Raw genomic sequence first — 26,991 nt, forward strand, 5'->3', positions numbered from 1 at the left:
GCCTCAGTTTCCCATCTAGGCTTTGTCCTCCCAGGTCCTTGCAGGGAACAGATGGGCCAGCGCCTGGGTGTGTCAGAGCCAATGCTGGGGCCCCAGGACATTATTCCCTCATCCTCCCACCCCCTCACCAGCGCAGGATCCCCTTGGTGACTCACTGCCCAGTGCCCCCTGGCAGGGGGTGACCCAGTCACAGATGCCCATTTGTCCTGGTCCCTCCCCTCCTCCAGGGGCTGGCCAGCTGAGGCTACCCCTGGGCTGGGGGAGGGGTGTGGGGAGGTCAGAGAGAGGGCAAAGGGGATCCCCGATGCTTGATGCTCCCCCACCCGGGGCTGGTGTGTGAGGCTCAGGCCTGGGGATGGGAGGAACCTGTCCAGGTGTGGTCTTTTTCATCCTCCCTGCACTTAGAGCCCTCTGGCCTGGGCCCAACCTGTTGGAGTAGCGGGGATTGCGCAATCAGGAGGTAAAAGGTGACGGCAGGCTTGGCGGGACAGAAGCCCCATTGTTTGGGGCCCAGGCCAGCCCAGGCAAAGGAAGGGTTTATGCCCCAGGCAGGCAAGGGGGGCTCTGCAGGGGGCGCCAGCTGGCAGAGCTCTTGCCATTGGGCCCTGGAGGGGGACAGGTGCCAAGCAGGATGCCCCTGGGGGTTGATAGAGGGGGCAGTGCTTGGCAAGGTGCCCAGGCAGACTGGGGAAGGCAGACCCAAAGAGGGGTCACAGGGCAGGGAGGCAGCCCCCACACCACACCCACCCCACCCGCTGGGGAGGATGAGCAATCTCTGGAGGATAAGGAGTCTACAGGGTCCTAAAGCATCTTCTCCAGATTCCAATCATTCCTGGGAACCGAGGCGGCTTGGGGCAGCTCCAAGCCCTCCAAGCCTGGGGGGCACAGGGAAGAGGGATGTGCATGGCTGGTTTTGTTACTGAGGGGTCAGAGGGGGGCTTAAGGATTTCTGCTGCCCACACTCTCGCCATAATTTCCCAAACTTAGGTCCAAAACTCGGAGCTCGGCTGTCCTCTGTCTCCCCTTCTCCACGCGAGACCCTCAGCTCCACGGTGAGGCCCATTGGGCAGTCCTTACGGGTGTCAGACAGCAATCCTTTCTGCTTAGGTTGGAATTCCACCCCCTAAGGGAATAGCTTCCACTGGAGACCTAGGAGGACAATCACGTGCTCACCGTCCACCCTCACAAGTCCCAGCTTCGGAGTTACGGGGCTACCCCAGGTGCAAACGAGCCGGGGCCCCTCCCTCCCGCAGCCCGGCCGGGGCGGCGAGGCGGGCGGGGCGGTACAAAAAGCCGTCCCGCCCCGCGCTCCTCGCTTGACTTTGAGTGTCCGGCGGCGCAGGACCCAGGAGGCGGAGGCACGCGGGGCAGCCTGCGTGGGCCCAGCCCACACCCCTCCTCAGGTAGGGACGCTCCCCTGCTCAGGGGGTAGAGAGTGTAGACAGAAGGAATTGGGGGTGGGGGGGGCGGTGGCCGGGGGGAGGGGGAAGCAGACAGAGGGACCAAGACAGATGGCAGAGAGGGAGAGTGGAGGGGGACAGAGGGACACAGAGAGGAACAGAAGAGAGGGGGCCCACGAGGTGATGAAGTTAAGGACCCCTGTCAGGAATGGAAACTGAGGGCGGGGCAGAGGGACCCAGGATAGGAGAGGTCCCCAATATGGGTATGGAGTGGGGGGCACCGAGAGTGCCACAGTCCCCATCTCCTGTCTTTGAAGGTCCCCAGGCAGGTCAGGGAGGGGCTTCATTTCTTACCCAGTCCCTTTCCCCTGTAAGCCGGGCCACGTAAACTGTGGCTCCTCTGCCCATGTCCTGCCTGGGGACGCAGGAATCAGAGTCTCTGACCCTGCTGAACCCTCTTGAACTCGCAGCCCCAGGAAGCCGAGATCAGTCCCCGGGGTGCCAGGGAGTCTCTGCTGCCCACCACCTCTGACCCCTGACCTCTGCCCTCCCTGGGCCCAGGAGGCACCATGTGGCGATGTCCACTGGGGCTGCTGCTGTTGCTGCTGCTGGCTGGCGAGTTGGCCCTGGGTGCCCGGCGGGGTCGTGGGCGCCGGGAGCTAGCACCGGCTCTGCACCTGCGGGGCATCCGGGACGCGGGTGGCCGGTACTGCCAGGAGCAGGACCTGTGCTGCCGCGGCCGCGCCGACGACTGCGCCCTGCCCTACCTGGGCGCTACCTGTTACTGTGACCTCTTCTGCAACCGCACCGTCTCCGACTGCTGCCCTGACTTCTGGGACTTCTGCCTCGGGGTGCCACCCCCCTTTCCCCCCATCCAAGGTGGGCACCAGACGGCCAGGAGGGTGGGTCACTTTGTCAACCCCAAACTCAGCAAGGCTCAGGAGCAAGGCTGATGCAGTGACATTTCCAAGGGGGGCTTTGTAGAATCTGGGAGAGACCCCGCCCCACTCTCTGCACTTCTGGGAAGTCCCTGCTGTGGTCTAACTTGAATCTCTCCAGCAAAACTGAAAGAGAGAAGATCCTTGGTCAGTGGGATTGTAAAGTGGCCCAGGAGAAGGGCAGCCTCTTGCCCTTTCTCCCAGTCCTGCCTCCATTCCGGACGTGGAAGGTGCTGGCCCGGCCTGCTGACTCACCCGCGGGCTGATAAAGCACAGGGGTTGGTCAGGGTCATCTTAACCATTCCTCTGCCTTTGCTCAGGAGTCTCTACCCCTGAGAGGGCTGGTCACACCTGGGAGGTGGGTCAAATCTGTTCAGTCCTCACCGCCATCCTTTCCCCTGCACTTGCCCCTGCCCAGTTGGAGAATCACGTGAATTCCTTCCCACAATCCCATGGGGCTCTGGGCGTGAGACTGCATACCTGGGTTGTCATCCCAAAGTGCTGTGTTATCTTAGGGGAGTCACTTACCTTCTCTGGGCCTCAGCTTCCCCATGCCCCTCCCACTCCCCATCTCCAAGCCCCAACCCACTTAAATGGCAAAGGATCCAAGGGATGTTGTGGTTGGCATCGAAGTGAAGCAAGAGGGATCCAAGTTAGAGTCACTGAAGAACTTCCCAAGTAGCAGTTGGTGTGTGACCCTGCAGATGTCTTATAGTTTGGCTTTAGTTTCAGTGAGGGCTGGGATCAGTGTGTGTGTGGGTGTGCATGTTTGGGAGAACTCAGGGCACCTGGCCTCTGAGGACCTGGCCATCTCAGCCCATCGTCTCTGGTCTCGGTTCCACTTCTCGTCTCCTCTTCCCTCCCACCAGGATGTGTCCACGGGGGTCGCGTCTATCCAGTCTTGGGAACCTACTGGGACAACTGTAACCGTTGGTGAGTGTTTGGGGCTTGGAGGAGGCTTGTCTTGTGGGCTTTGTGGCCAACAGACTTGGTTCAGATCCCATCCGTGTCACTCACTTGCTGGGGCAAGTCCTTTCTCTTCTATGAGCCTCAGTTTTCTCATCTGTTATATGGGAATTTTCACACTAACCATGTAAACTTAAATAACAACATTCCCCAGGAGTGGTCAACCATGGATGCCTGGCCCCAGGTGCCGCCCTGACCTGGGAGTCCTTCCCTGCCCCTCTTGGCTTGGGTTGGGCTACTGCCCCTCCAGACCTTTCTGTATGTCACCGGAGAGTCCGAGAAGGGGGCGTCAGGAAGGAAACCTCTGACTGCAGCATCCGCTGCCCTGGACCGGATGAGGGTCAGGGATGGCTGAGCTGGAGGCCAGCCAGCCTGTAGTAAGACCTTTCCTGGAATGTGGCCCTCCCCCTCTCTGACCCCTCCCCACCAGCAAGCTGAAGGGGTCGGGGTGCCCCCTACTCTAATCTGAGGCCTGAGATGGGAAGTGGAGAAGGGTTAGGTAGGAAGCCTTGAATGCCTGAATGGAGATGATGGGGACCCCTGGACTCAGAGGAGGAGGCCCTGCACCCACTCCACCCCATGCCTCCTTGCCTGGGACTGAGAGGCCCTGGGGAGGAGGGAACGTTTTGGAATGCATTACGCACAAGCTGTTTCCATTGCCTCGCTGGCGTCAGGGGTGCCCGGGTCACAGTGAAAGTGAGGACTCCTGTGTTTCAGCATGTGTCTGGGTGAGAGGATGTGTGTGCAGGTGTGTGGTGTGAGTGTGTGCGAACTGTGTGTGCATGTTCAGAAAGATGGGGTACGCCTGCATGATTCTGCCGGTCCTGATAGGATGCCTCTGGACACTGAGGGGTTAACTCTCTCCCACTCCTGTCCCTGGGGCCTGGCCACCCAGGCCCCTTCTGGAATGCTGGGACCTGCTGCCACCAGCCCTGTCCAGACCTGCTTGGGCAGCCCTGGGGACATAGGGGGAGGTGGCAGAAAAGGACTGACCAACCCACTGCCCCCCCAGGCCAGCTCTGGGTGGCTGTGTTCCCTGCACTGCACATGCCTAAGTGAGAGTGTGGGGCAGTGACTGGGGGCCTTCCAGGCTGGGTGAGCCCTTGAGGGATGCTCTGAGAGTCAGAGGGGGAAGGAAAGGACAAGGAGAGCCTCCCCACCCCTGCAGTCTCCTGGGGCTGGAGAGCCCAGCCATACTGGGTCTTGCCTTCCCTTGAAGCTCCTTAAAAGGCAACATGGGAGGCGGGAGCCTTGGGCGGGCTTGGAAGCAGGCGGATTAGCATCTTGTAATAGCAGAGTTATGAGCTTGTAAAAGCATCATAGAATTCATAGAATTCAACTGTTGGGTTGACACCTATTTATTAAAGACCTACTATGTGCCAGGCCCTGTGCTGGGCCAAGGAGATGGAGCCAGAACGCGCCACACAGTCCCCATCCTTGCACTGGGGCTTCCAGTCCAATGATGAAGGACCACACACACACAAATAAACTCGTCTAACAACCTGTTAGAGGTGGGATAGGAGAAAACAGAGAACAGTGGGGGTCTCAGTTTAGAGGGGGGTGGGGGCAAGGGAAGGCCACTCAGGAAGAGACACTTATGCTGATACCAGGGAGATGGATAGACTAGGGGACGAGTGGCCCAGGCTGGGAGGTGGGACCGAGCTCACCTCAGCTGGAGCTGCGAAATGGGGAGAGAGGCCCCGCCCACGGGTCTCATGAGCTGTGCCGAGGATTTTGTACTTTGTGCTGAGAGCCGTGGGGAGCCACTCAGTGAGCACACAGTCTTACGTTCTTCAAGGATGTCTCTGCCTTCAGAGTAGGTAGGGAATGGACGGTAGGTGTGCGTGGGGATGGTGAAGAGGCCCAGAGCCCGGTTAGGAAGCCATCGCCAGGGTCCAGGTGAGAAGTGACGAGGGACCAGAGTAGGGTGGTGGCAGTGCAGGGGTGGGAGGCAGACCGGTTCAGAGCCTTCCATGATGTGCGTCCCAGGACCTGCTGATGGTTGGGGCGGGGCACCCCAGACCACTCGGAGTTCTGGCTTGAACAGCTGGGTGGAGAAGGTGCCATTTTCTGAGTTGAAGAGCGGGGAGGAGCAGGTCTGCGGGGAGGCAGTTTGGCTATTTTCAGTTTCAGTTGCCTTTTGCACACTCAGAGATGTCAGGAGGCCAGCTGGACGTGAGTCTGAAACTCAAGGGGGGGGGGTTGGGGTTCCTGTAACAAGAACGATAACAATAGATAACAAATCTTGAACACTTACGATGGGCCAGGCCCTGTGCTAAATACTTTACAAGACCTGCTATTTAATTCCTGGAAAGTGGTCCTATTATCATCCTCATTTTACAAACAAGAACATTGAGGGGGAGTTTAAATAACTTACCTGAGGTCATGTGACTAGTCAGCGAGGATGGAACCCAGGATTTGAATTTCAGAACCCATGTTTTTAGTCACTTCTCTATACTGCCTCCATTCATTCAGTCATTCAACAAACATTTACTGGGTGCCTACTGTGTCCTAGGTTTCGTTTTCTAGGCGCTAAAGATACCAAACAATACCTGACCTCAAGTCCCTTAGTGTCTATGAGGAAACAGTTATAAACAATATAAATAACTAAATATATAGTATGTTAGATAGTGATGACATGCTAATGAGAAAAATAAAACAGGGAGGGGCCAGCCCGGTGGCGTAGCGGTTAAGTGCTCCAGCTCTGCTGCGGCAGCCCTGAGTTCACAGGTTCGGATCCCGGGCGCGCACCGACGCACCGCTTGTCAAGCCGTGCTGTGGCGGCGCCCCGTATAAAGTAGACGAAGATGGGCACAGATGTCAGCCCAGGGCCAACCTTCCTCAGCTAAAAAGAGGAGGATCGGCATCGGATGTTAGCTCAGGACTAATCTTCCTCACAAAAAAATAAAATAAAAAATAAAATAAAATAAAACAGGGAAGCAGGCTAGGAAGGCTGGAGGATGTTGAAGTTGAAGGTGGGGTGGCCAGGGCAGGCCTCCCTGAGAAGGTGACATTTGAATAAAGACTTGGAAGACAAGAGTGTGAGCCACAGGGGTGATGGAGGAAGAGCAGCTCAAAGGCCCTGGGGCAGGAGCACGGCCGATGTGAACAGTCAGGGGGCCAGCCTGGCTGGGGCCTCAGGAAGCAGGACTAGGAGGAGGAGGTCAGAGAGGGGACCGAAGGGCAGATCATGCAGGGCCCGTCAGCACGGTAAGGACTTTGGCTCTTATTCTGTGACGGGAAGCCAATGGAGGGTTTTGGGCAGACGAATGACATGATATGACTTGGGTTTAACAGGATCACTCTGGCAGCTGTGTTAAAAACATACTGAAAGGGGGTGCAGGGCAGAATCGGGGAGAACAGTGAGGAGGCTGCAGCATGATCCTGGTGAAAGGTGATTGGACCACGGTGGCTGCAGGAAAGAATGAGACGTGGTTTGGATTCTGGACGTGTTTTTAAGGGAGAGCCAACAAGATTTGCCAATGAACTGGCTGAGCACGTGAGAGAAACAGTCTGGGGTGACTCCCAGGCTTTTGGCCAGAGCTTCAGGAAGGATGGAGTGGCCATTTTCTGAGGACCGGGGGAGGAGCAGGCATGGAAGGAGGGGGAGCAGGCATGGAAGGAGGGAGATCAGGAATTCGGGCTGGGATGTGTCAACCCACCACTGTTGGTAGACCCCTCAGCGCTGATGCTGAGTAGCAGCAAGATTCTTGAATCTGGAGTTTAGGGAGAGATCCAGGCAGCAGATATAAACTTGAGACTCGTGAACTTGAAGTTGACATTTAAAGCCTCCAGGCCGGAGGGGATCATCTAGGGGTCTTCCCATAGACACTCGTGCAGAATCTCAGGCCCGTGTTGACCTCTGAGGCCTCCTCCCTTCAGAGGGTGCCAGCCTCTCCTCACCTCTTCCTTCCCTCCTGTTGTCCCAGCACCTGCCAGGAGAAAGGGCAGTGGGAGTGTGACCAGGAGCCATGCCTGGTGGACCAAGACATGATCAACGCCATCAACCGGGGCAACTACGGGTGAGAGGCCCTGGCAATGCCCCCAGTGGGCACACAGGCGCAAGCACGTATAACACACATGCATTCTGCCCAAGATGCATGCCCTGCCAGGCACACCCACACTCTAGTCTTATTCATGTGTACTCCTAGCCAGGATGTGTCTCTCCCACCCACATGCGTGTACCTCCAGGACCCCCAAGCTTAGCAAGTCTGTGACTCCCATCCCCTCTCTTTCAGGTGGCGGGCGGGGAACCACAGTGCCTTCTGGGGCATGACCCTGGATGAGGGCATTCGCTACCGCCTGGGCACCATCCGCCCATCTTCTTCCGTCACCAACATGAACGAGATTCACGTAAGTCCATCCTTGCCCACAATCCCGCCATCTCCCCACGGCCTAGGGCCCCAGGGACCCTGGCACCCTGTGCCCTGTTCCTCCAAGGGCCTGGGCCTATCCCCCACCATCAGGCTGTGTGTCCCTGGGCAAGTCACTCCCCTTCTCTGGGCCTTTGGTTCCTGCCTATAACAAGATGTGCTGCACGGGAAAAACAGATGCTCCGATGCTGAGTCTTGCGGTCCCGGCATCAGTCCCTCCCTGGCCTCCACAGCCTGGGAAAAATGCTGTTGGACCGAGTATGGCTGGGTCAGGGCCCACGGGGCCGGGAGGTCACCTTGGTATTTTGGGAAGGGAGGGACAGATACTCCTCCAGCCCTGGCCAGAGAGCAGCAATTCTCGGAAACAAATGCGGACTCAGTGGAACCCCGAGGGAGGAGGGGGCTTCTCCCTTCCCACTAGGGGGAGCCTCTAGGGGGAGAAATGGAAACGAGGCCCGGAACAGTCAAAGGGTAAGGAAGGGAAGCTTCAGCGGGACGGGGCTGGGGCCCACGCTGGAGGCTCCATGCATCAGTATGGGCAGGGAGGAGGCAGTTGCTGGCCAGAGTGGCCCTCCCTGCAGAGGGACTTCAGCTTAAGGCTAGGGTGACCAGAGCCTGCCCCTGCCCTTACTCCCCTGGGCCTCTGCTATTTTCTGCCTCCTGCTGTTTACCTTGGCTGCCTGCCTGGTCATGGGACCTTCCTGCTTCTTCCCTCCCCTGCCCTTTGGGGCCTGAAGCCCAAGGTCCTGGTGGGAAGAAGGATGTGACAGATCAGAAGGCGCAGAGCAGGAATGAGGCACGGGTTGAGGATGGAAAGCGGGGTGACCGTGGCCTGGCCACTTCCCTGATCCTGGCCTCAGTTGCCCCATCTGTAAAACAGGACTAGTCACCCCCTACCTGACACTAGGGAGGCACTAAATGGTGCTTGGGTCTTCCACTTGAGTCAGCATGGAGCTTGCTGGAATCTCTCAGCAGCAGGAGGGCTCAAGATCAAACTGCAGAAGGCCCTGGACTCTTGGTAGCCCTCCAATGCCAATAGGCTCCTTAGCGTCAGGCCGGGCCAGAGGCAGGAGGCAGACAGAGTGACCTTTGCCTTGCAGACAGTGCTGGGCCCAGGGGAGGTGCTGCCCACAGCCTTCGAGGCCTCTGAGAAGTGGCCCAACCTGATTCATGAGCCTCTGGACCAGGGCAACTGTGCAGGCTCCTGGGCCTTCTCCACGGCAGGTCTGTCCAAGGGCAGGGGCTGGCGTGGTGGGAAAGGAGGGCCGAGGCCTGAGCCCCCTGACAGCCCCTCTGCCTTCCCCACTAGCCGTGGCATCCGATCGCGTCTCAATCCATTCCCTGGGGCACATGAAACCTGTCCTGTCACCCCAGAACCTGCTGTCTTGTGACACGCACAACCAGCACGGCTGCCGCGGTGGGCGTCTCGACGGTGCCTGGTGGTTCCTGCGACGTAGAGGGTGAGCAGCAGGGGGAGGCGGGCAGGGAAGAAGGCACGAGATGGGGGCCTTCAGAAGGCACCCTGCAGGAGGGGCCTGGCCCATGCTGCGCCATGCTCACTCTGCCCTTGCTCCCTCCTGCCGCCCCTCCAGGGTTGTGTCTGACCACTGCTACCCATTCTTGGGCCGTGAGCGGGACGAGGCTGCCCCCGCACCCCGCTGCATGATGCATAGTCGGGCCATGGGTCGGGGCAAGCGCCAGGCCACTGCCCACTGCCCCAATAGCCATGTCCATGCCAATGACATCTACCAGGTCACTCCTGCCTACCGCCTCGGCTCCAGTGTAAGTCTGCATTTGGGTGAGGGGCTAGAGGCAGGAGAGCTGGGAGGTTAGCCAAAGGCTGGATCCTCACCCCTGATGGATCCTCTCCTCCCCACCCACTCCTCTCCAGGAGAAGGAGATCATGAAGGAGCTGATAGAGAATGGCCCTGTCCAAGGTAAATGCCCCTCATCCTGCCCCCTGCTTCCAGAAGTTTGTGCCTGCTTATCTGTATGGCATTGAGCAACAAGTCCACTGGGGCCAGGAGTGGGGGACCACGAGCAGCATCTGGAGAAGGGACTTCGAGTCTTGGTACTGAGAGGGGATGCGTGCCCTGGGGCCTGGGCATGCATCTCAGACTCAGGCATCAGTGCCTGTGCTAATGGGCTCAGCTGGCCCTACTGTGACCTCTGCCCACAGCCCTCATGGAGGTGCACGAGGACTTCTTCCTGTACCAGGGCGGCATCTACAGCCACACACCCGTGAGCCATGGGAGGCCGGAGCGATACCGCCGGCATGGGACCCACTCGGTCAAGATCACAGGGTGAGGGGCTTGCTGGGCAGAGGGGGTTGGGGGCAGCAGCGCTTGCCCTGGGGGCTCTGAGCCTGCCTTGTATCCTTACCATCTCTGCAAAGCCCCACTTCAAAGAGGAGGAAACCGAGCCTCAAAAAGAGGAAGGACTTGCCCTGCGTCATATGGAGAGTTAGGGGCCTTTTAAGGTGTTCTAGGAACTGTTCTTTTCTTACACACTGGGATAAAATAGCCCCAATGAAATACAGACAAGGATTCAAGAGTTGCTCAACCTCACCCCATCTCAGCACCTGTCCCAACTCTGCCTGACTTACTCCACAGCCCTCAGTTTCCCCACCTGATATAACGGGAGATGTTAGAGTCACTGATTTCAATGGTCCAACCAATGAAATATACTTTGCAGCGAGAGTTTGGGGCTCTAAGGTACCCACATTCTCTGAGTCTCTTCCTTCTGGTCCCTGGTACCCACCCGTCCCTGGCTCCCCAAGTGAGGAGGGAGGGCAGGCAGATGTGTGAGTTTCCACAGAACTGGCCCCTGAGTGTGGGTCCCTGGAGGGAGAAGTCCCAGGGTCCCTCCTTTTCTGCATGCCCTCCAGCTAGCCCTTTGGTGCCTTCCCCCACACTGGGCGCGGGCACACAGACTTAGAGATGTGGAGACTGCAGGAGGTGCAGAGAGGGACAGAGACCTGCCCAGGTCCTACGGCTGTACCCACTGTCACCAAAGGCAACAGGGGCCTGGATAGGGAAGGACCCCCGGGGTTCCAGCCCCTGGAAGCAGTTAGAAGCAGCGCCCTTCCCCTCCCGGCTCTGCCCCGCAGGTGGGGAGAGGAGACGCTGCCAGATGGAAGGACGCTCAAATACTGGGTGAGTCCCTCCGCCGCGTGCCCTTCCCCGGCCCTCCCCTCCTCCTCCCCTTACTCCCATTCCCCCCGTCACGGCCCCTCCTCATTCCCAGAGCGCCGCCAACTCGTGGGGCCCAGCCTGGGGCGAGAGGGGCCACTTCCGCATCGTGCGCGGCGCCAACGAGTGCGACATCGAGAGCTTCGTGCTGGGCGTCTGGGGCCGCGTGGGCATGGAGGACATGGGTCACCACTGAGACTGCGGGCACCACACCGGGCCGGCAGACGGAAGAGCCCCCTGTGGGGCGGCGCCCCCCGCCCCGCCCGCCTGCCCGACGGAGCTCGGAGCTCGGGGCGCAGGCGGGCGCCACGGGTCTAATCCCCGCGCGGGTTCCGCTGACGCAGCGCCCGGCCTGGGAGCCGTGGGCGGGCGGGGTGGCGGAGCCCCCAGACCTCCCAGCGGGGACGGGGCAGGGCCTGGCCTGGGAGGAGCGGGCCTGCAGATCCCAGGCCCCCGGCACCCCCGCGCAAGACCACCGAAGCCAGGACACCCCAAGTCTCCAGCCCCACTACCCCACCCCTGTACTCTTATTCTTCAAAGATATTTATTTTTCTTTTCACTGTTTTAAAATAAAAAGAACGTATTGATAACTATCATGGAACCTCTGGGAGTGGAAAGCCAGGCCAGAGTTGGGGTGGCATATGGGAAGACAGCAGAAAGGACCGCCCGGGGCCTTGCTGGTTGGCAAGGGTGGGTGGACTAGAAATCTCATCCGCCATTCAGCCCTAACTGTCAGTGGCCCTGGCCACCGACCCACTTGGAGGTGGGGCACGGATGGCATGGCCTTTAGCTCCCAGGGAGCCGTGCGTGGGCCCATGGGAACCACCTTTCAGACGCTGAGTCAGCACCGCCTGAGGGGGTAGCCCAAGCCACCAATCAGCAGAACTGGCGCCAGTGCCCAGCAGGCAAGGGGGGCACAGCCCCACAGAAGCTGGAGCCTCTGTCTCCACAGATCAGCCTCTCCAAGCCACCCAGGCGAAGGGGTCCCCCTTCTCCTTTTCCTGCCCGTGGCCCAGGCTGGGCCTGCCTGTCTGACCCTCTCCCTATCCCACCTCCCCAGGCTCTCAGTGCCAGCAAAATAAGCCCAGGCCTCAGTCTGGCTTTCAAGGCCATCAAAACCCACCCCACCAGCTGCCTCACAAGCCTCTGCACCCAGTGACCAGGCAACTCCAGAGTTCTCACTGCTCCTTAAATGTCCAGTATATGTGCAGACCATTGGATATTTGCACATGCTGTTCCCCCAGTCTCGATGCCCTTCTGTTCCACCCATCCCTTGTCCCACTGCTATTTCAAAGCTAACTCCAGGGTTCCTTCACTCAGACAGCCCTGTGGAGAGTTACGCGTGCTCCAGGGGCTGTGCAAGGGACCCATGCTTCCCCAAACCGCCCCAGCCCCACCTAGCATGGCTCAGACACGCTCTCCCTGAACTCATCAGCACCTCGCCCTTTCGCCCACTATTTCACTCATCTGGGTGTCTCCCTACCTCCTCCCGTTATGCTGGAAGTTCCTTGAGGGCAAGGACTGGGTCTGGTTCATTAGTGGGCCCTGGTAGCCATACCCGTGCCCTGGTATAAGGTGCATTACAGTTATGGGATGGTTGAGTGACTATGACCTGTTCTTTCCCCTCTGCTTCTCTCCCAAGATTCCACCCCAGCCCCTCCGCCCCTTCCTTTCCAGGAGCCCAGGGAGGCTGTGTCTGGGGAGGGGGCTCCCATGGCAGGAATCCTCCTCTCCCCCACCCCCAGCTGACCGGAAGGCAGGGGTAGCCCGAGTCACAGACGGGAGGCGGCTCAGAGGTCCTCCTCCAGGCGGGCAGCCCTTCAAGGCCAGCCGCGTCCCCCAGGCCGCACGGGCATCACCTGAAAGGAATGTGGGGGCTTGATAATCGGCCGCCTTTGTCTCGCTTCCTGTTTGCCAGGACGTCCCGAGCCGGCTCCCTCGGAAGGCCCGCCCGTCCCCTAGGAGCCAAGGCCGGCGGGGGCCCTGGGGACAACGATGGGCCGGAGCCCCGAGCAGGGGCGGCGGGGGCTGTGCGCTCACCACCCGCTCCGGGGCCTCCGCCGCCGGGACGCGCCCAGCTGCTCCCACCCGGCTGGAAAAAACCCCGTCCGGGGGCCGCTCAGCCGGGCGAGGCTGGAATTTTCTACGAGGACCTTTGACGGAAGCAAAGGGGGGTGGGGAAGGGAGGGGAACGGGGGCGGGGCCAGCGCCCAGCCCTTCCTTAGCCCTGTTCCTGGGCCAGGGAACCCTGGAGTGGGAGAGGGTGCGGGTGGGGCTGGTGAGGGCTTAGCGGGCGCCGCAGTAACCTCCATCAGCCACCCTGGTTCTCTGATGTGGGTAATGAACGTGTTGTTATAAAGAGCGAGGCAAACCTCAAGGGCGCCCAACCAGATTACTGCTCTTGCGGCGGTCCACAAAGAACTCCTGGCACTCCAGCTCCTTGCTGTGTGTCCTGAGGCTAGTCCCTTCCTCTCTCTGGGCCAAGGGCATGTGTCCTTACACAAACCCCTGCCCTGTTTGTTCCACACTGGCTCCATAATCCTCACCTCTCAGAGCCTCTGTTTTTCTATCTTTAATGGGGATAATAGTACTCACCTCCTGGAGCTGTTGGGAGGATTAAGTAAGACAAAGCATGCTAAGCAGTTAGCACCACGCTTGGAACTTATTAAGGGCCCACTAAAGGGTAACAGCTGTAATCATTTTAAGTGGATTGGATTTGATGATGTAAAGGCTTTTCATAATGAGCTTAAACATTCATTGACCACAGCTTTCTGCCAGCACATTGTTCTGAGTGGTTACATATATTATCTCAATTAATATGAAGAGCAAACCCCTGTTCCCTATTTTGCAAATAAGGAACAGAAGCGTAGAAGAGGATGAAGGTTGGTTGAGGCAGGATGCAAACCCAGCTGGTCGGAATCCCCATGCTCATCAGCTCTGCACTAACAGTAGTGGTTGATGGGTGGTGATAGTCCAATATCCCTTCCCAAGTCCTTTCCCTGTTTGGCAAACTCTTATTCATCCTTCAAAATCCACCTCAAATATCCCTTCTCTGGAAAGCCTTTCCTGGCACCTATCCAGAAGATGGGCCTCCAGGGACCCCAGCATACATCCCTGGCACAGAAGGAGTACCTGTTGACCAGTTTTCTTCCTGCAAATGGATAAGGCAGGAATTTTTTTCTTAGCCCCATCCGTTCCTATCCACCAAATATTCTGCTTGGGCATTCATTCTGGTCTCCTGTGGGGCTCTGTGGGGTCCCAAGGCACCTGACTCTAGTTTCCTGGGAGCTGCTGAGTTACATTACTTCCCGTGTGCTGATGCCTCACATCTTCCTGGTATCTTGCCAACCCCCATCCTTGCCTGGTGCCCATTAAGGGAAAGGAATTCGCGCCTACTGAGCCTGCCGTGGGCCAGGCCTTAGGCTGGGCGCCTCACACCCTTTAGCTCATTTGATCCTATGCACATCTAATGCCAACCAGCGAGGTGACTCTCAGAATCTAAGGGAGGGCGAAATTCCAGACTGAGAGCAGGGCTCATGGGCCCAGGCACAGCCAGAACCAGGGACCCAAATACTGCAGGATTACTGAGTCTCTCTCTTCTACCTTTCTCTCTGCAGACTCACTCTGCCCTGAGGAAGGACATGTGGCCAATGACAACTCTGAGTCTCTCAGCCCACAGCCATTTTCTTAGTTCTGATTCCCAAGAAAACCCAACAGAACAGGGAGGGCTTCTGATCAGCCTGGCTCTAATCAGATGTCCACCTGTGGGCCAATCACCTATGGCCAAGGGACAAGATCATGGAAGCCATGACAGCCCTTACTGAACCAGTGTTTGGAGAAGGAGATCCCCAAAGAGGGAGAAGGTTTCTGTTCCAGGAGAAAGTTGAACAAATGGTAGAAATGTGTCCACAACAACCTGGGGTTCCTGTTATTGCCATTTGATGGATGGAGATTGAGGCTCAGGGAGGGGTGTGGCTTGTCAGTCACACAGCTGGTGAATGGGGGAGCTGGATGCAGACCATGCCTCCGCTGAATTTACAGATCAAGCCAGAGAGATACCCTCTGCAGGTCGAAGAGTGAGAGATTCCTCCCCCAGCTTCTCCCTGGTGACTCACTCCTGAGCCCTGGGAGATAACTTTTCTAGAATTCCATCCACTTTGTGAATATTCTATGGCTCTGACACTAACACCCAAGGCAGTCTCTTCCCAAAGTAAAGCAAAGCTGAGTCTGAGTCCATCCAGGGGAGCTCCCCTGCTCCAGGGGCACGGCGTGGTGCCCACCATGGGATGCGATGAGGCCGTTAACAGAACATGCCAGTTTATAGATCAGAGAGATGGCTGCCAAGTGCGCCATACTGAAGAGATGCACTATATAGGTAAGGACTGTTATTACCCCCATTTTACACGGAGGAAACTGAGGCTGGGGTGGGGGTGAGGGAAAGGGAAGTGACTTGCCCAAGGACACGTTGCTAGGAAGTGGTGGGGAACCTCATCTGTCAGGCTCCGAAGTCTAGTCTCTACCCTCCGTCCAGGTGCACACTCGACTCCCCTTCGTCTTATACCCGAGCAGGCTCTCTGGCCTCCGACTCTGTGCACAGAGGGCCGGGACATGAAGTTTGGGGCTCACATAAGCTGGTAAGCTGGGGGCAGGGGGAGTGATGGGGGTGATGAACACTCAAGTGGGCTTGGCCTGGGGCTGCAGGGAGGTGTCAGGGTCTGCAGAATGGGAGTCAAACCACTGCTCATCCTATAAAGTCAAGTTCAAAAGTTTCCTTCTCTGAGAAGCCTTCCTGACTGGTCTGTACCGTCATCATCTGTCCTCTGAGCTCCCACCCCCACCCCACTTTCTCCACTACGGTACCCCTTCCTGACTGTAGGCTTCTCAAGAACGGGCTGTGCCTCCCCCTCTCCGCTCTCAGCATTGCCCAAAACACTACTGGGCACGGAAGAGACCCAAGAGCTGTTGGGAGAATGGAGGAATGAGTGAATGAATGAATGGATGCACACATGCAGGTCTCAGAGGCACTATCGACCTCGCTGGCAGGGCCCCCTGCTGGCTGAATCCACACCTCACCCTGCCACAGCGGAGAGAAGCAGTAAAGAGAAGGGACCTGGGCAGACTCCCGGAACGCATCAGCCAGCATGTACTGTGTGTCTTGCATACGGTCCCTGGTTGAGTCCTCATAACTGCTCTGTGAGGAGACTGGCCCAACGGGACAAAGCAGGAAGGGGCAGAACTGGGAAAGGATCTCAGTCTGTTGGACTTCAGAGGCCAGCTCATTGCTGTGGCGCCCCCTGCACACCTCTCACCCAGATGGTGTGCCCCAGCCTGGCTGGGAGAGGGGCCGAGTTTGGCTTTGAGGTTTCCCTCACCTGTGGCATTGTCCTCCCCTCATGCCTCCACTCAGGCTCCCCTGTCTCCCCACAGCATGCACACACCTCCCTTGGAAAGCCTCTAACTCAGAGCCAGACAGACCCAGACTCAAATTCCAGCTCCCCTGGACTCCCTGAAGCTCCCTTTCCTCGCTAAACCTCAGTTTCCCAGTCTGTAAAATGGGAACAGTGATCTCTGCTATCTTTGTGTGCCCTAGATTGAGGATTTCCCTAAGAAGGAGGAAATGAGGGAATCAAGCTGGGCTCCCTGAGAGTTGGATGAAGAAATTGGTACCTAATGAAGCAAAGCAGAGATGTGCAAAGTCACCTTGAAGGGCCAGCCTAACTCCGGGTCCTGCAGAAGCTGACAGGCACTGGGTGAAAGTATTGACCCATCTAAAGTAGTAAAGCATCCTCAGACAAGACGATTCCCCGTGACCCTGAGATGCTGAGTTGGTCCAGAGAGAGGCAGCTGTGGCCGTGGAATGAGTGGGCAAGCTGAGCCTGTGTTGAGATGGACAAGGTGGGTGTTACTGATGGGCTTTGAGTAGTTACTTTCCCCATGGCAGGATGGTGCTCTGGAGACCTGGATGTGGTGGCCATCTTAGCCTGGGGCCATTAACCCAGGGTCTCAGCCTCAAATGTCTTTGAGATGAGGCAGATACAAGAGTGAGCTAGGAGTGTCAGAACAGGGAGTAGTGGGTCCTGTGTCCAGCGTGTATTGGAGAGCGCACACTTGCCTAAAGTCTTTCAGAATCCGTGACTTTTAAAAACGAGATGCCAGCCTGCATCACTCAGAGTCCCAACAGGAAACAGATGGCTTACTCTAATTAGGAGAATTTGGGCAGAGTTTATTTTCAAAAAATCTAATGACAAAGCAGGGTATAGAGGAGTACAAGAGAGAGCGCAGGACTCTGGGGGGAGGGAGAGGTGACCAGGGCTCTGATGGAGGGAGCAGAGTGACCTCCTGGTGGAGGAGCTGGGGAATAAATACATCACCCTCACTCTCTTTCCTCCCTCTCATCTCCTGGATCCCCACTTACCAAACCCCACAGGAACTGTGGCTGTGGACTTTTAAATGAGCAAGAAATAAAGTCCTTATTTAAACCACGGTTTTTTAGGGTCTTTTGTAAGAGCAATCTAACCCTGATCAATACACTCATAAAAGCAAGCATCTGCCAAGAAGATATAATAATCCTGAACTTATATGTTCAGGACTTATATTTATTTTAGTGAAACACATAAAGCAGATCTCGCAGGATTGCAAGAACAAAGTCACGAAGCTATAAACAAAGTGGGAAATTTTAATTAAACTTTCTTGAAATCAATGGGTCCAGTAGCAAAACATTAGTAAGGATACAGAAGTTTGAACAATATAATTAAGGAGCTTCATCTACTAGAGAAACATGAACTTTACACCCCCACACACAGAATAACCATTGTTTTCAAGCTCACATGGAACATTTTAAAAAATAGCACATGTGTGCTCATAAAGAAGTCTAAAAATTTTTTAAAGAATCAGTATCATTCAGTCATGTTCTCTAATCCCAATATAATCAAATGAGAAACCAACAATAAAAAGTTGGCCAAGGAGATCCAATATGTTTGTTAACTTAAAAACTCATTTCTAAATATTCATAGGATAAGGAGAACGTTATAATGGAAATTCTAAGATATTTAAAACTGAATAACAATAAGCTAAAGTGGAACTTGGAGGAAAAAGGATAGCCTTAAATACATTTACTAAAAACAAGAAGGATTGGCAACAAATGAATTAAGAATCCAATTCAAGACTTGAGGAAGAGACCATCAGAAAACCCGAAGAGAGGAGAAGATACAAAATAATAAAGATAAAGCAGAAAGTAATGATATGGAAAACAATGAAAAGTTGAACTAATTTTTTTAAAAGCCTTAATAAAATAAGCAGATCTTTAGCACAAGATACACAATATTGAGAACAAAAAGAAAGATATGACTAGAGATGTAACCAAAGTTTTAAAAAACCGTTAAAAAATACCAGGGGGATCAGGCAAGATACCAGATTAAGATAATACGAAAAACCCAGGAAATAAACCCAGAAGGAAGAAGTAGCTTGCAAGAGAAGTGGAGAGCAATCAAAAAAAAAATGATTAAGTGTGGGAAATTCAAACAAGCATGGACTTTATTAAAAAACTTTTAAAAGACTGATTTGGGGGTTAAAATAAGATAAGACTAAAAACTAGAAAACAATCAAATTATAGTCAGGAAGCTATGATCAGAGTTCAAAAGCATTCTAAGGTCCTTGATTGTTCTAGAAGAGGATATTGATTAACTTTAGACTGTTAACTGAGGTATGCATGTTAAAAATTTAAAGATGACTAACGAAAGAACAGAATAGAAATGCGTAGTATTTGTATAGAACTTACGCACATCCTCCCGCATACTTTAAATCCCCTCTAGATTACTTCTAATACTTAATGCAATGTAAATGCTGTGTAAGTAGTTGTTATACTGTATTGTTTGGGGAATAATGACAGGAAAAAAAGTCTGTACATGTTCAGTACAGACGCAACCATCCTAAGCTTTTCAATCCGTGATTGGTTGAACCCGCGGATGCAGAATCCGCAGATAGGGAAGGCCTACTGTATTCTACAGTAGTAGAGGGGAAAGAAAGGGAATGAAGACAGTCCAATCAGTCCACCTCCAGGCAGGAAATGACAAATGAAAAAAACAAAGAAAAAGCTCGGTGCAGTTGCCAGTTTCCAAGATGGCCCCAGGGATCGCTGCCTCCCAGGACCCATGCCCTTGTGTAGGCCCCTCTCCTAATGTGCTGGCTGGACTTAGTGACTTGTTTCTGTCCAACAGGATATGGTAGAAGTGATAGTCACTTCCAAGCAGGGCTGACTTCCTGGAAGTCAACACAAGTGCTTCCTGGAAGCACAACCTGTGCTCTGGTGGAGGACACCCTCCTCAGAAGGGCTTGTGCTTGATTTAATGCTCTGCTCTCGCTGACTTGAAATTCCTAACAATTTTTTAATTATGTACAAATTATGTAGCCAATTTTGCTTCCAAGATCAGGTTATAAATAGGGTTGCCAGATAAAATTCAGGAAACCCAGCCAAATTTGAATTTCAAATAAGCATGAATGATTTTTAATATAAGTTATGTCCCCTGCAAATATTGAAATATTGTCTGAAATTTAAATTTAACTGGGCATCCTGCATTTTTGTTGGCTAAATCTGGCAACCCTATTAGAAAAGACCCGTGGCTTCCATTTCTCTCTTTGAGCTCTCTATCTCTCTCGGGTCACTCACTCTAGGGAAGATGTGTCATGAGCAGCTCTATGGAGAAGCCCATGTGGTAGGAACTGAAGCTTCCTGCCCCTAGCCACGTGAGTGAACTTGGAAGCACATCATCCTCAACAGACCCTTCAGGTGGCTGCAGCCCTGATGGACAGCTTGACTGCACCCTCCCAGAGAGCTGCACCCGAATCGCCTAGCTACATGGCTCCCAGACTCCTGACCCTAAGAAATTGTGTGCAATAGTAAATGTTTGTTGTTTTGAGCTGCTCGGTTTTGGGGTAATTTGTTACATAGCAATAGATAACTATAGATATTATACATGGTAAATGGAATGCACAAAATAAGATTTAGAAATAAAATTTTAAATGCTGGTAATCACAAGAAATGTAAATAGACTGATTTCACCAGTTAATAGAGTATCAGGGTGAATGAAAACACACAGTCCAGCTATATGCTGTTTATGAGAGACATACCTAACACAAAAATATGGAAATATTGAAAGCAAAGATATGAAAGAAGATACTCCAGGTATAAGAGGCACTGTCCATTGTCTGATCAACAGCATGCCCCAAAGCTGTTGCACTTTGCTACAGAATCCTGATTTTTTATCAGGCAGTTGGCCAAAATCTGTTGGTCCTGGGAGGATTGTCTTTACCCCAGCCCCAGTTTATTTCTTGTAATGTAAAAGTACCAGCCCCAAAGGATGAATCACAATTTGGTCTAAGCCCATCATGGAATCCCATTTTTCTTGGTCAATGATTAGGGAAAAGGTGCTCATGTGACCCAGTTCTGGGAACCAAGATGTCAAGAGAAATCTTCTGGAAAATGTTTCCTTCCATTTTCCTTTCTCCTGCCTGGTACCTGGACACAATGCCTGAAAGTACAGCAACTTTTGTGCAGTCTTTTTTTTTTTTTTATTTTAAATTTTTGTTTATTTATTTTTCCCCCAAAGCCCCAGTAGATAGTTGTATGCCATAGCTGCACATCCTACTAGTTGCTGCATGTGGGACACAGCCTCAGCATGGCCGGAGAATCGGTGCGTCAGTGCGCGCCCGGGATCCGAACCTGGGCTGCCAGTAGCGGAGCGCGTGCACTTAACCGCTAAGCCACAGGGCCGGCCCTTGTGCAGTCTTGATGTAACAAACGTGAGCACAAAGGCCCACCAGCTGATGCTGATGAAGAGGGAACACAGAGCAAGCCTGGGCACCTGCAGGCATCACAGAGCAGCAAAGATAAAGCCTACGGCGGCCTCACTCTGGAATTTTTGTTATTTAAAGAAAACATACCCCAATTTATTTCAGCCGCTGAAGTTGTGTTTTGTTACTTGCAGCTAAATGCATTCCAAATGGGCACATCAGGCAAATAATAAGCCAAAGGAAGTTGGCATAGCTTTATAACTATCAGACAAAAGGGACCGTAAGTCAAAAGACATCATTACGGATAAAAGGATCATTACATAAGGATTAAGAAGGAAAATGTTACCAGGGAGATATAATTCTGAACTTCTTTGAACCTAACAGCATAGCTCTCAGATTTTGTGACGCCGAGTCAGCAAACTTCTCCTATAAAAGGACAGATAGTAAATATTTTAGACTTTGCTGGCGATACAGTCTCTATGTCGACTACTCAACTTTGCCATTGCAGTGAGAAAGGAATCATAGGTAATACGTAAATGAAAGAACATGTCTGTGTTCCAATAAAACTTTACAGAAACAAGGAATGGGCCAAATTTGGTCCACCCACCATAGTTGGATGATCCCTGATATAAAGCAAGCTTGAGACAATTTCCAAGAGAGATGGCTGGATCCATAATCCTCCTAAGGATTTTGTCTTTCTTCTCTCCATAGTTACTAAATCAAGCAGCCATAAGATTAGCAAATATACAGAATATTTAAATAACACAATTAAGAAGCTTGATCAATTGGAAAGTTGACATTCTTTTCGTGCAGTAAGGGAAAAGTTGCAAAAATTTATCACATATTAGATCACGGAGCAAGTATGCCCCCAGAGTGAAGAATTGATATTGTATAGGTAACCTTCTATGACCACAATACAATAAAATGAGAAAACCTTAACAAAAAGATAACCTCATGTTTAAAAACTAAAATCATACCTCCAAATATTTAATAGGACAAAAAAAATACAAAATATTAGGAATTGTCTGACAATGAAAGCATTACATTTTGAAATTTGAATGCAGCTAAAACAATCCTTGAGGGGATATGTATAGTACTCTTAAATACGTGTATTAAAGACTGAACATTATTAAAGATTGCACATTAATGAGTTTAGCATCCAACTTAGGAAATCAGAAAAAGACAACATAATAACACCCTCCCCAAAGAACAGGAAATAATAAAGGTAAGAGAAAAATCAATAAAACAGAAAACAAAGAAACAATACAGACGATCAATAAAACAAATGACTAATAAAATAGATATACCTTTAGCAAAATTGATAAGAAAAAGGAGAGAAGGCCTATATAAATAATATTAAGAATGAAAAGGGGAGTTAAGTATAGATAGATGTTTTTAAATCGTGGAAACAACTTTATGCAAATAAATTTGAAGATGTGAATGTGATGGATAAGTGTCTATAAAATATAACTTATCAAAACTGACTTAAGAAATGGAAATGAAAAATAAATAACATTAAAGAAATAGTTGTTCAGATTGTTCTGTTTTTATCTTTTAAATATCTCCTGGATCTGTAGTTATTGTATCCTTTTCATTCTTCATATTTATTTATTTGTGCCTTTCGTTTTTTATAAATTAGTCTCAGAATGTTGACTATTAATCTTTTCAAAGAACCAACTTTTGATAACATTAATCTTCTCAATTGTATCTTTGTTTTCTATTTTTTTAATTTTTGCTCTTCATCATTTCCTTTGTCCTACTGTCACATTCTATTTTTTAATCTATTGTTCTTTTTTGTTTCCTAAGTTAGACCAAGATATAGAATTTTTCAGCACCCCAGTTATTAATCACCTTCATTGCCCCAGAGGTAACCGCTATTCTTTTTTTTTTTTTTATAATTTTATTTATTTATTTTTCCCTCAAAGCCCCAGTAGATAGTTGTATGTCATAGCTGCACATCCTTCCAATTGCTGTATGTGGGACGCGGCCTCAGCATGGCCGGAGAAGCGGTGCGTCTGTGCGCGCCCGGGATCCGAACCCGGGCCGCCAGCAGCGGAGCGTGGGCACTTAACTGCTAAGCCACGAGGCCGGCCCAAACCACTATTCTGACTTTTATCACCGTGGATTAATTTTGCCCACTTTTGAATTTTATGCAAATGGAATAATAGATTATTTACTGTTTCTGGCTTCTTTCAATATTCTGTCTGTGAGGTTCATCCATCTTGTTGCCTGTTACAACAGTCATTTGAGTGTGATGTATTTTGGTTTGTAGCATCCCATTGTATGAATACACAACTTATTTTTCCATTCGATTGTTGAAGACCATTTGGGTTGTTTCCAGAAGTGTGTGTTTAAATTTCCAAACATGTGGGAATTGTTTATTGTTATCAATTCCTAATTGCATTTTGGTCAGAGGATATGGTGTGTATGACTGATTCTTGACGAGAAGACTTGCTTTATGGCCTGGCATATGGTCAGCGTTTGTAAATGTTCCATGCGTGCTTAGGAAGAATAAGTGTCGGGTGTTGGATTCTCTTTATGTCAATAAATCAAGAGTGTGAGTTGTGTCGTTCAAATCTTCCATGCCTTTACTAATTTTTTTCTGATTAGAAACACCAATCAATAAGTAAGAGAGGTTTTTTGAAATATCCCGCCTCAAGCTGTGTTGTCAATTTATTATTATTACTCATTATTTGGTTTGTCTCTACCATTTTGCCTTTTGCTTTTTATTTGTCCCACTTTCGCTCTGCTTTTTGTTCTCCTTTCTCGCCTTTTTAAAAGTAGACTGAGTTTTGATTTTCTTATTCCACTTTTTCTGTCTACTGGTTTGGAAGTCATTGACTTGACTCTATTCCTATTCTTAGAGTGGCTACCCTTAAAATTTTACATTCCATACTCAACAAAGCCTAAATTTAATATCCCGACCTTCCTTCCAAACAATACAAGGCCCTCAGAACCCTCTAAGTCCCATGGCTGTCCCCTTCCACCTTGCAATCAGGTTCATTGCAGTCCTTTTATTTTAGCCCACAAATTTGCCATCATGATCATTATATTATACTATGTTTGTTTAGATTTATGTACGTTTATCATTTTCTGTTCTCAACAATCCTTCTTGCATCTCATACTTTTCTTCAATCATTTTTCTTGTTTCTAAAGTACATAGTTAGATGTTCTTTTAATGTAGGTCTGTTGGTGGTGATTTTTAAACTTTTTTATTTTGAGATAATTGTATCTGGGAGCTAGGGAGAGCCTCTGATCTGAAACCATTTTAACACACTTCCAGGGTCCCTGTTCAACTTGCTCCTGCCCCGTCAGCCTCCTGATTATGGGGCTGAGAAGGAATTTACCTCTAGGTAACATTCCTCTCTAAATGTGTGCCTCTCATAGCTCTGGGTTCAGCTCACGATTTTGTTTTGTTTTGTTTTGTTTCGACTCCTTAGAGATTTCACGTCCTGGAAAACCAGCAATAAGATAAAAAATGATGGGTTTTTGCAGCCTCTAGTTGTTTTGGAATGGGGAGGCCTTTCCAAGTACCTAGTCCACCGTGCTGCTAGAAATGCATGTCCTTTCCATGCAAGTGTTTATAATTTTGCTCCTCTTGTATGTACTCTTGAGCGGTTGATATCATTGTTTTGCCTGTTTTAAAACTTCATATAATGTATCATACGGTACATATCTTTCTGCCTTTTCTCTTCAATATTATGTGTGAGATTTGTCCATATTAACACACAGCACCTCACTTAGACTCAGGCAGGTGAGTCCCAGGGCCCCACCCCAGCCCTCCTCCATGGGTTAAGGAAGCAGGGCCCACCCAGAACCCTTCCTTCTCTTTTCTAAACCATGGTCTGGGTACCCAGAATCCTGGAATTCCCCTTGCGCCAAGGGCCCAGAGCCTGTTTGCAAGGCCAGAGCAGTCATTTCCCTAGAGTTCCTCCTGAGGGTGACCATGCAACCGTACACATCCTAACCTAAGGAGTAGCCAGGCCTGCCTGTTTGTGGGGGCTGGGGTTAGTGGACAGAGTTTGGGCAAATGGGCTGAAGTGTCCACAGGCATGCACTTGAGGTCCCTCACTGTGTGGGATGGAGCCGGAGTGGGAAGAGAATAAGGGTGGACCCTGAGCCTCCAGATTACTCTTGCCCTAGGCCTCATAAATATTAGGGGCAGGCCTGTCAAAATATATATTTACATATCTCCAGTACATTCATCTTAACCATCTATTTTATAGCTCCAGCGTGACTGATTTATACATTACACATTAGTCTTTTGTTTCTAATTTTTCGCTCCACACAGGGTTGTAATGAACATTCTTGTACTTGTCAAGAGTTAGGATTTATTTCTAGAAGTGAATTGCTAGTTTAGAGGGTATGCACATGCTGGACTTTACCAGATTTTGCAGATTGTTTTTCAAAGTGGTTATAATTTAAACTCTCTCTAGCATTAACAAGAGTGCCCCTTGTTCCACATAGTTTGTTGTTAGTGCTGTCGAGTTGATTCTGACTCCTAGTGACCCTGTGTACAGCAGAGCGGAACCCTGCCCAGTCTTTTTATGCCATCCTCTCACCTTGACAGTGCTATTTCAGACAATGCTCTGCTGCTATTTATAGAGTTTTCATGGACAATTTTTGTAGAAGTGAGTGGCCTTCTGCCTCATCTGTCTTAGTCTGAAGCTCCGCTGAAACCTGTCCACCATGGGTGACCCTGCTGGTATTTGAAATACCCATGGCATTGCTTTCAGCATCACAGCAACATGCAGCCGCCACAGTATGACAACTGACAGGTGTGGTTCCCTGACTGGAAATGAACCTGGGCTGTGTCAGTGAGAGCACTGCCTCTTAACCGCTAGACCACCTCCATGTGTTCACCTACAGAACATAGTCAGACTGGAAATGCTGCCAATCATTGCATTATCAATTTGAGATATAAAATTCTATCTCATTGTTTTAATTTGCATTCCAATAATTACAAGTAAGGTTAAACATCACTTCATACATATTTGTATGGCTTTCCTATTTATATCTTTTACTTGTGTTCTATTGAATTATTTGTAATTTTTGTATTGATCTGTAGTTTTTTATGTAGTCTGTATACTAATGCTTTGTCTGTTGTGTGCATTATATATACATATCTTCTCCCAGCCTTGTGGCTTGGCTTTTAATTTTATCACATTTTTAATTTTATTTATTTATTTTTTCCCCCCAAAGCCCCAGTAGATAGTTGTACATCATAGTTGCACAGCCTTCTAGTTGCTGTATGTGGGACGCGGCCTCAGCATGGCCGGAGAAGCGGTGCATCGGTGCGCGCCCGGGATCCGAACCCGGGCCGCCAGCAGTGGAGCGCGCACACTTAACCACTAAGCCATGGGGCCGGCCCTAATTTTATCACATTTTTGCAATACAATTCTTTGGAATTTTAATGTAGTCAAATCTATTGGTATCTTCTTAATTGTTTAGGCTTCTTGTAGCTTGTTTAAGAAATCATGATTTCTAGAAAAGATTTTCCTTTGAAAGTTTTGTTTTATTTTTCATATTTAGTATCCTTATTTAGTATCCCTCTGCATTGACTTTCGTGATCAGAGTGATATAGGGGTGTGATTCTCTTGTTTCTACGTGGAAAACCAATTTTACCACCACCATTTATTGGAGGGAACTGATTTAAATGCCACCTGAGACATAAGTTGAACTTCCAGTCTGCACAGCTCTGTCTCTGAGCTCTCATTTCTGCCCCGTTTATTTATTAGTATGTCCCTCTGCCAATATCTCCCTGTCTTATATATTTGGAGGGTGATTCTTCTCACTGGTTCATTTTCTTCAAAGTTGCCTTGGCCACTCTTGGCTATTTGTTCTTTCATATAACGTAAGGTAAGCTTGACATGTTTCCCAAAATACTAATTTTAAAAACCCTTTATTTAACCCTTTACTGAAATTGAAATAAGTTTATAGATCAATTTGAGGAGAACTGACATTTTTACAATTGTCTCTCCTTCTACAAGCAAGTTACACTTCTCCATTTATCTGTATCTCTTGAATGACCATCAATCAAGCTTTCTAATTTTCTCCGTAAAAATCGCACATCTCTTAGGTTTATTCCTAGGCACTTAATAGTTTTTTGTGCTTTTATAAATAGCATTTTCTGTTTGTTGCTGGTGTTTAGAAATGAGATGCCTGAACTGTCAAGAATGTGAAGGGTCTGGGAGTTTACCCTTCTCAGATCCTTAGCTACCACAGTGTCATGGATGCTGGCAGAAGACACAAGACTCCTGGGTCAGAGACAAATGACTTTATTACTCTTGGCTCAGCAAGCAGCACAAGCTTCACGTTTGAGTCAGAGGTTCTA

General features: G+C 50.9%; 1 protein-coding gene and 1 long non-coding RNA gene across 3 annotated transcripts; one reads left to right on the forward strand and one right to left on the reverse strand.

The window, feature by feature from the left end:
- Positions 1 to 1,278: 1,278 nt before the first annotated feature.
- Positions 1,279 to 11,462, forward strand: TINAGL1 (tubulointerstitial nephritis antigen like 1). 2 transcript variants are annotated; one of them, XM_058553499.1, is made up of 12 exons: positions 1,279 to 1,403; positions 1,962 to 2,279; positions 3,208 to 3,271; positions 7,234 to 7,326; positions 7,543 to 7,657; positions 8,778 to 8,901; positions 8,987 to 9,137; positions 9,270 to 9,459; positions 9,569 to 9,614; positions 9,857 to 9,980; positions 10,787 to 10,832; positions 10,924 to 11,462. In XM_058553499.1, exons 2-12 carry the CDS (start codon positions 1,970 to 1,972, stop codon positions 11,062 to 11,064), a joined length of 1,404 nt encoding a protein of 467 aa, XP_058409482.1. In that variant the 5' UTR covers positions 1,279 to 1,403; positions 1,962 to 1,969; the 3' UTR covers positions 11,065 to 11,462. The 2 variants fall into 2 exon arrangements, with proteins under 2 accessions (XP_058409482.1, XP_058409481.1); XM_058553498.1 differs by having other exon boundaries at positions 1,343 to 1,403; positions 1,871 to 2,279.
- On the reverse strand, positions 4,647 to 12,937 carry LOC131413071 (uncharacterized). The gene is made up of 3 exons (XR_009221892.1): positions 12,728 to 12,937; positions 6,967 to 7,236; positions 4,647 to 5,515 (listed from the first exon to the last, which is right to left on the reverse strand). It is a non-coding gene; the product is annotated as an uncharacterized LOC131413071 (long non-coding RNA).
- Positions 12,938 to 26,991: the final 14,054 nt, after the last annotated feature.

The sequence above is a fragment of the Diceros bicornis genome, chromosome 13, assembly GCF_020826845.1.
Source record: "Diceros bicornis minor isolate mBicDic1 chromosome 13, mDicBic1.mat.cur, whole genome shotgun sequence".
Taxonomy (NCBI): Eukaryota; Metazoa; Chordata; class Mammalia; order Perissodactyla; family Rhinocerotidae; genus Diceros; species Diceros bicornis.

What these genes read in the sequence shown, in the direction of transcription:
- TINAGL1 (XM_058553499.1), top strand. Translation starts at nt 1,970, where the DNA reads ATGTGGCGATGTCCACTGGGGCTGCTGCTGTTGCTGCTGCTGGCTGGC. An exon ending in CTGGGCCTTCTCCACGGCAG is followed by an intron (nt 8,902 to 8,986) that starts GTCTGTCCAAGG and finishes CTTCCCCACTAG; the next exon opens with CCGTGGCATCCGATCGCGTC. An exon ending in GAAGGACGCTCAAATACTGG is followed by an intron (nt 10,833 to 10,923) that starts GTGAGTCCCTCC and finishes CCTCATTCCCAG; the next exon opens with AGCGCCGCCAACTCGTGGGG.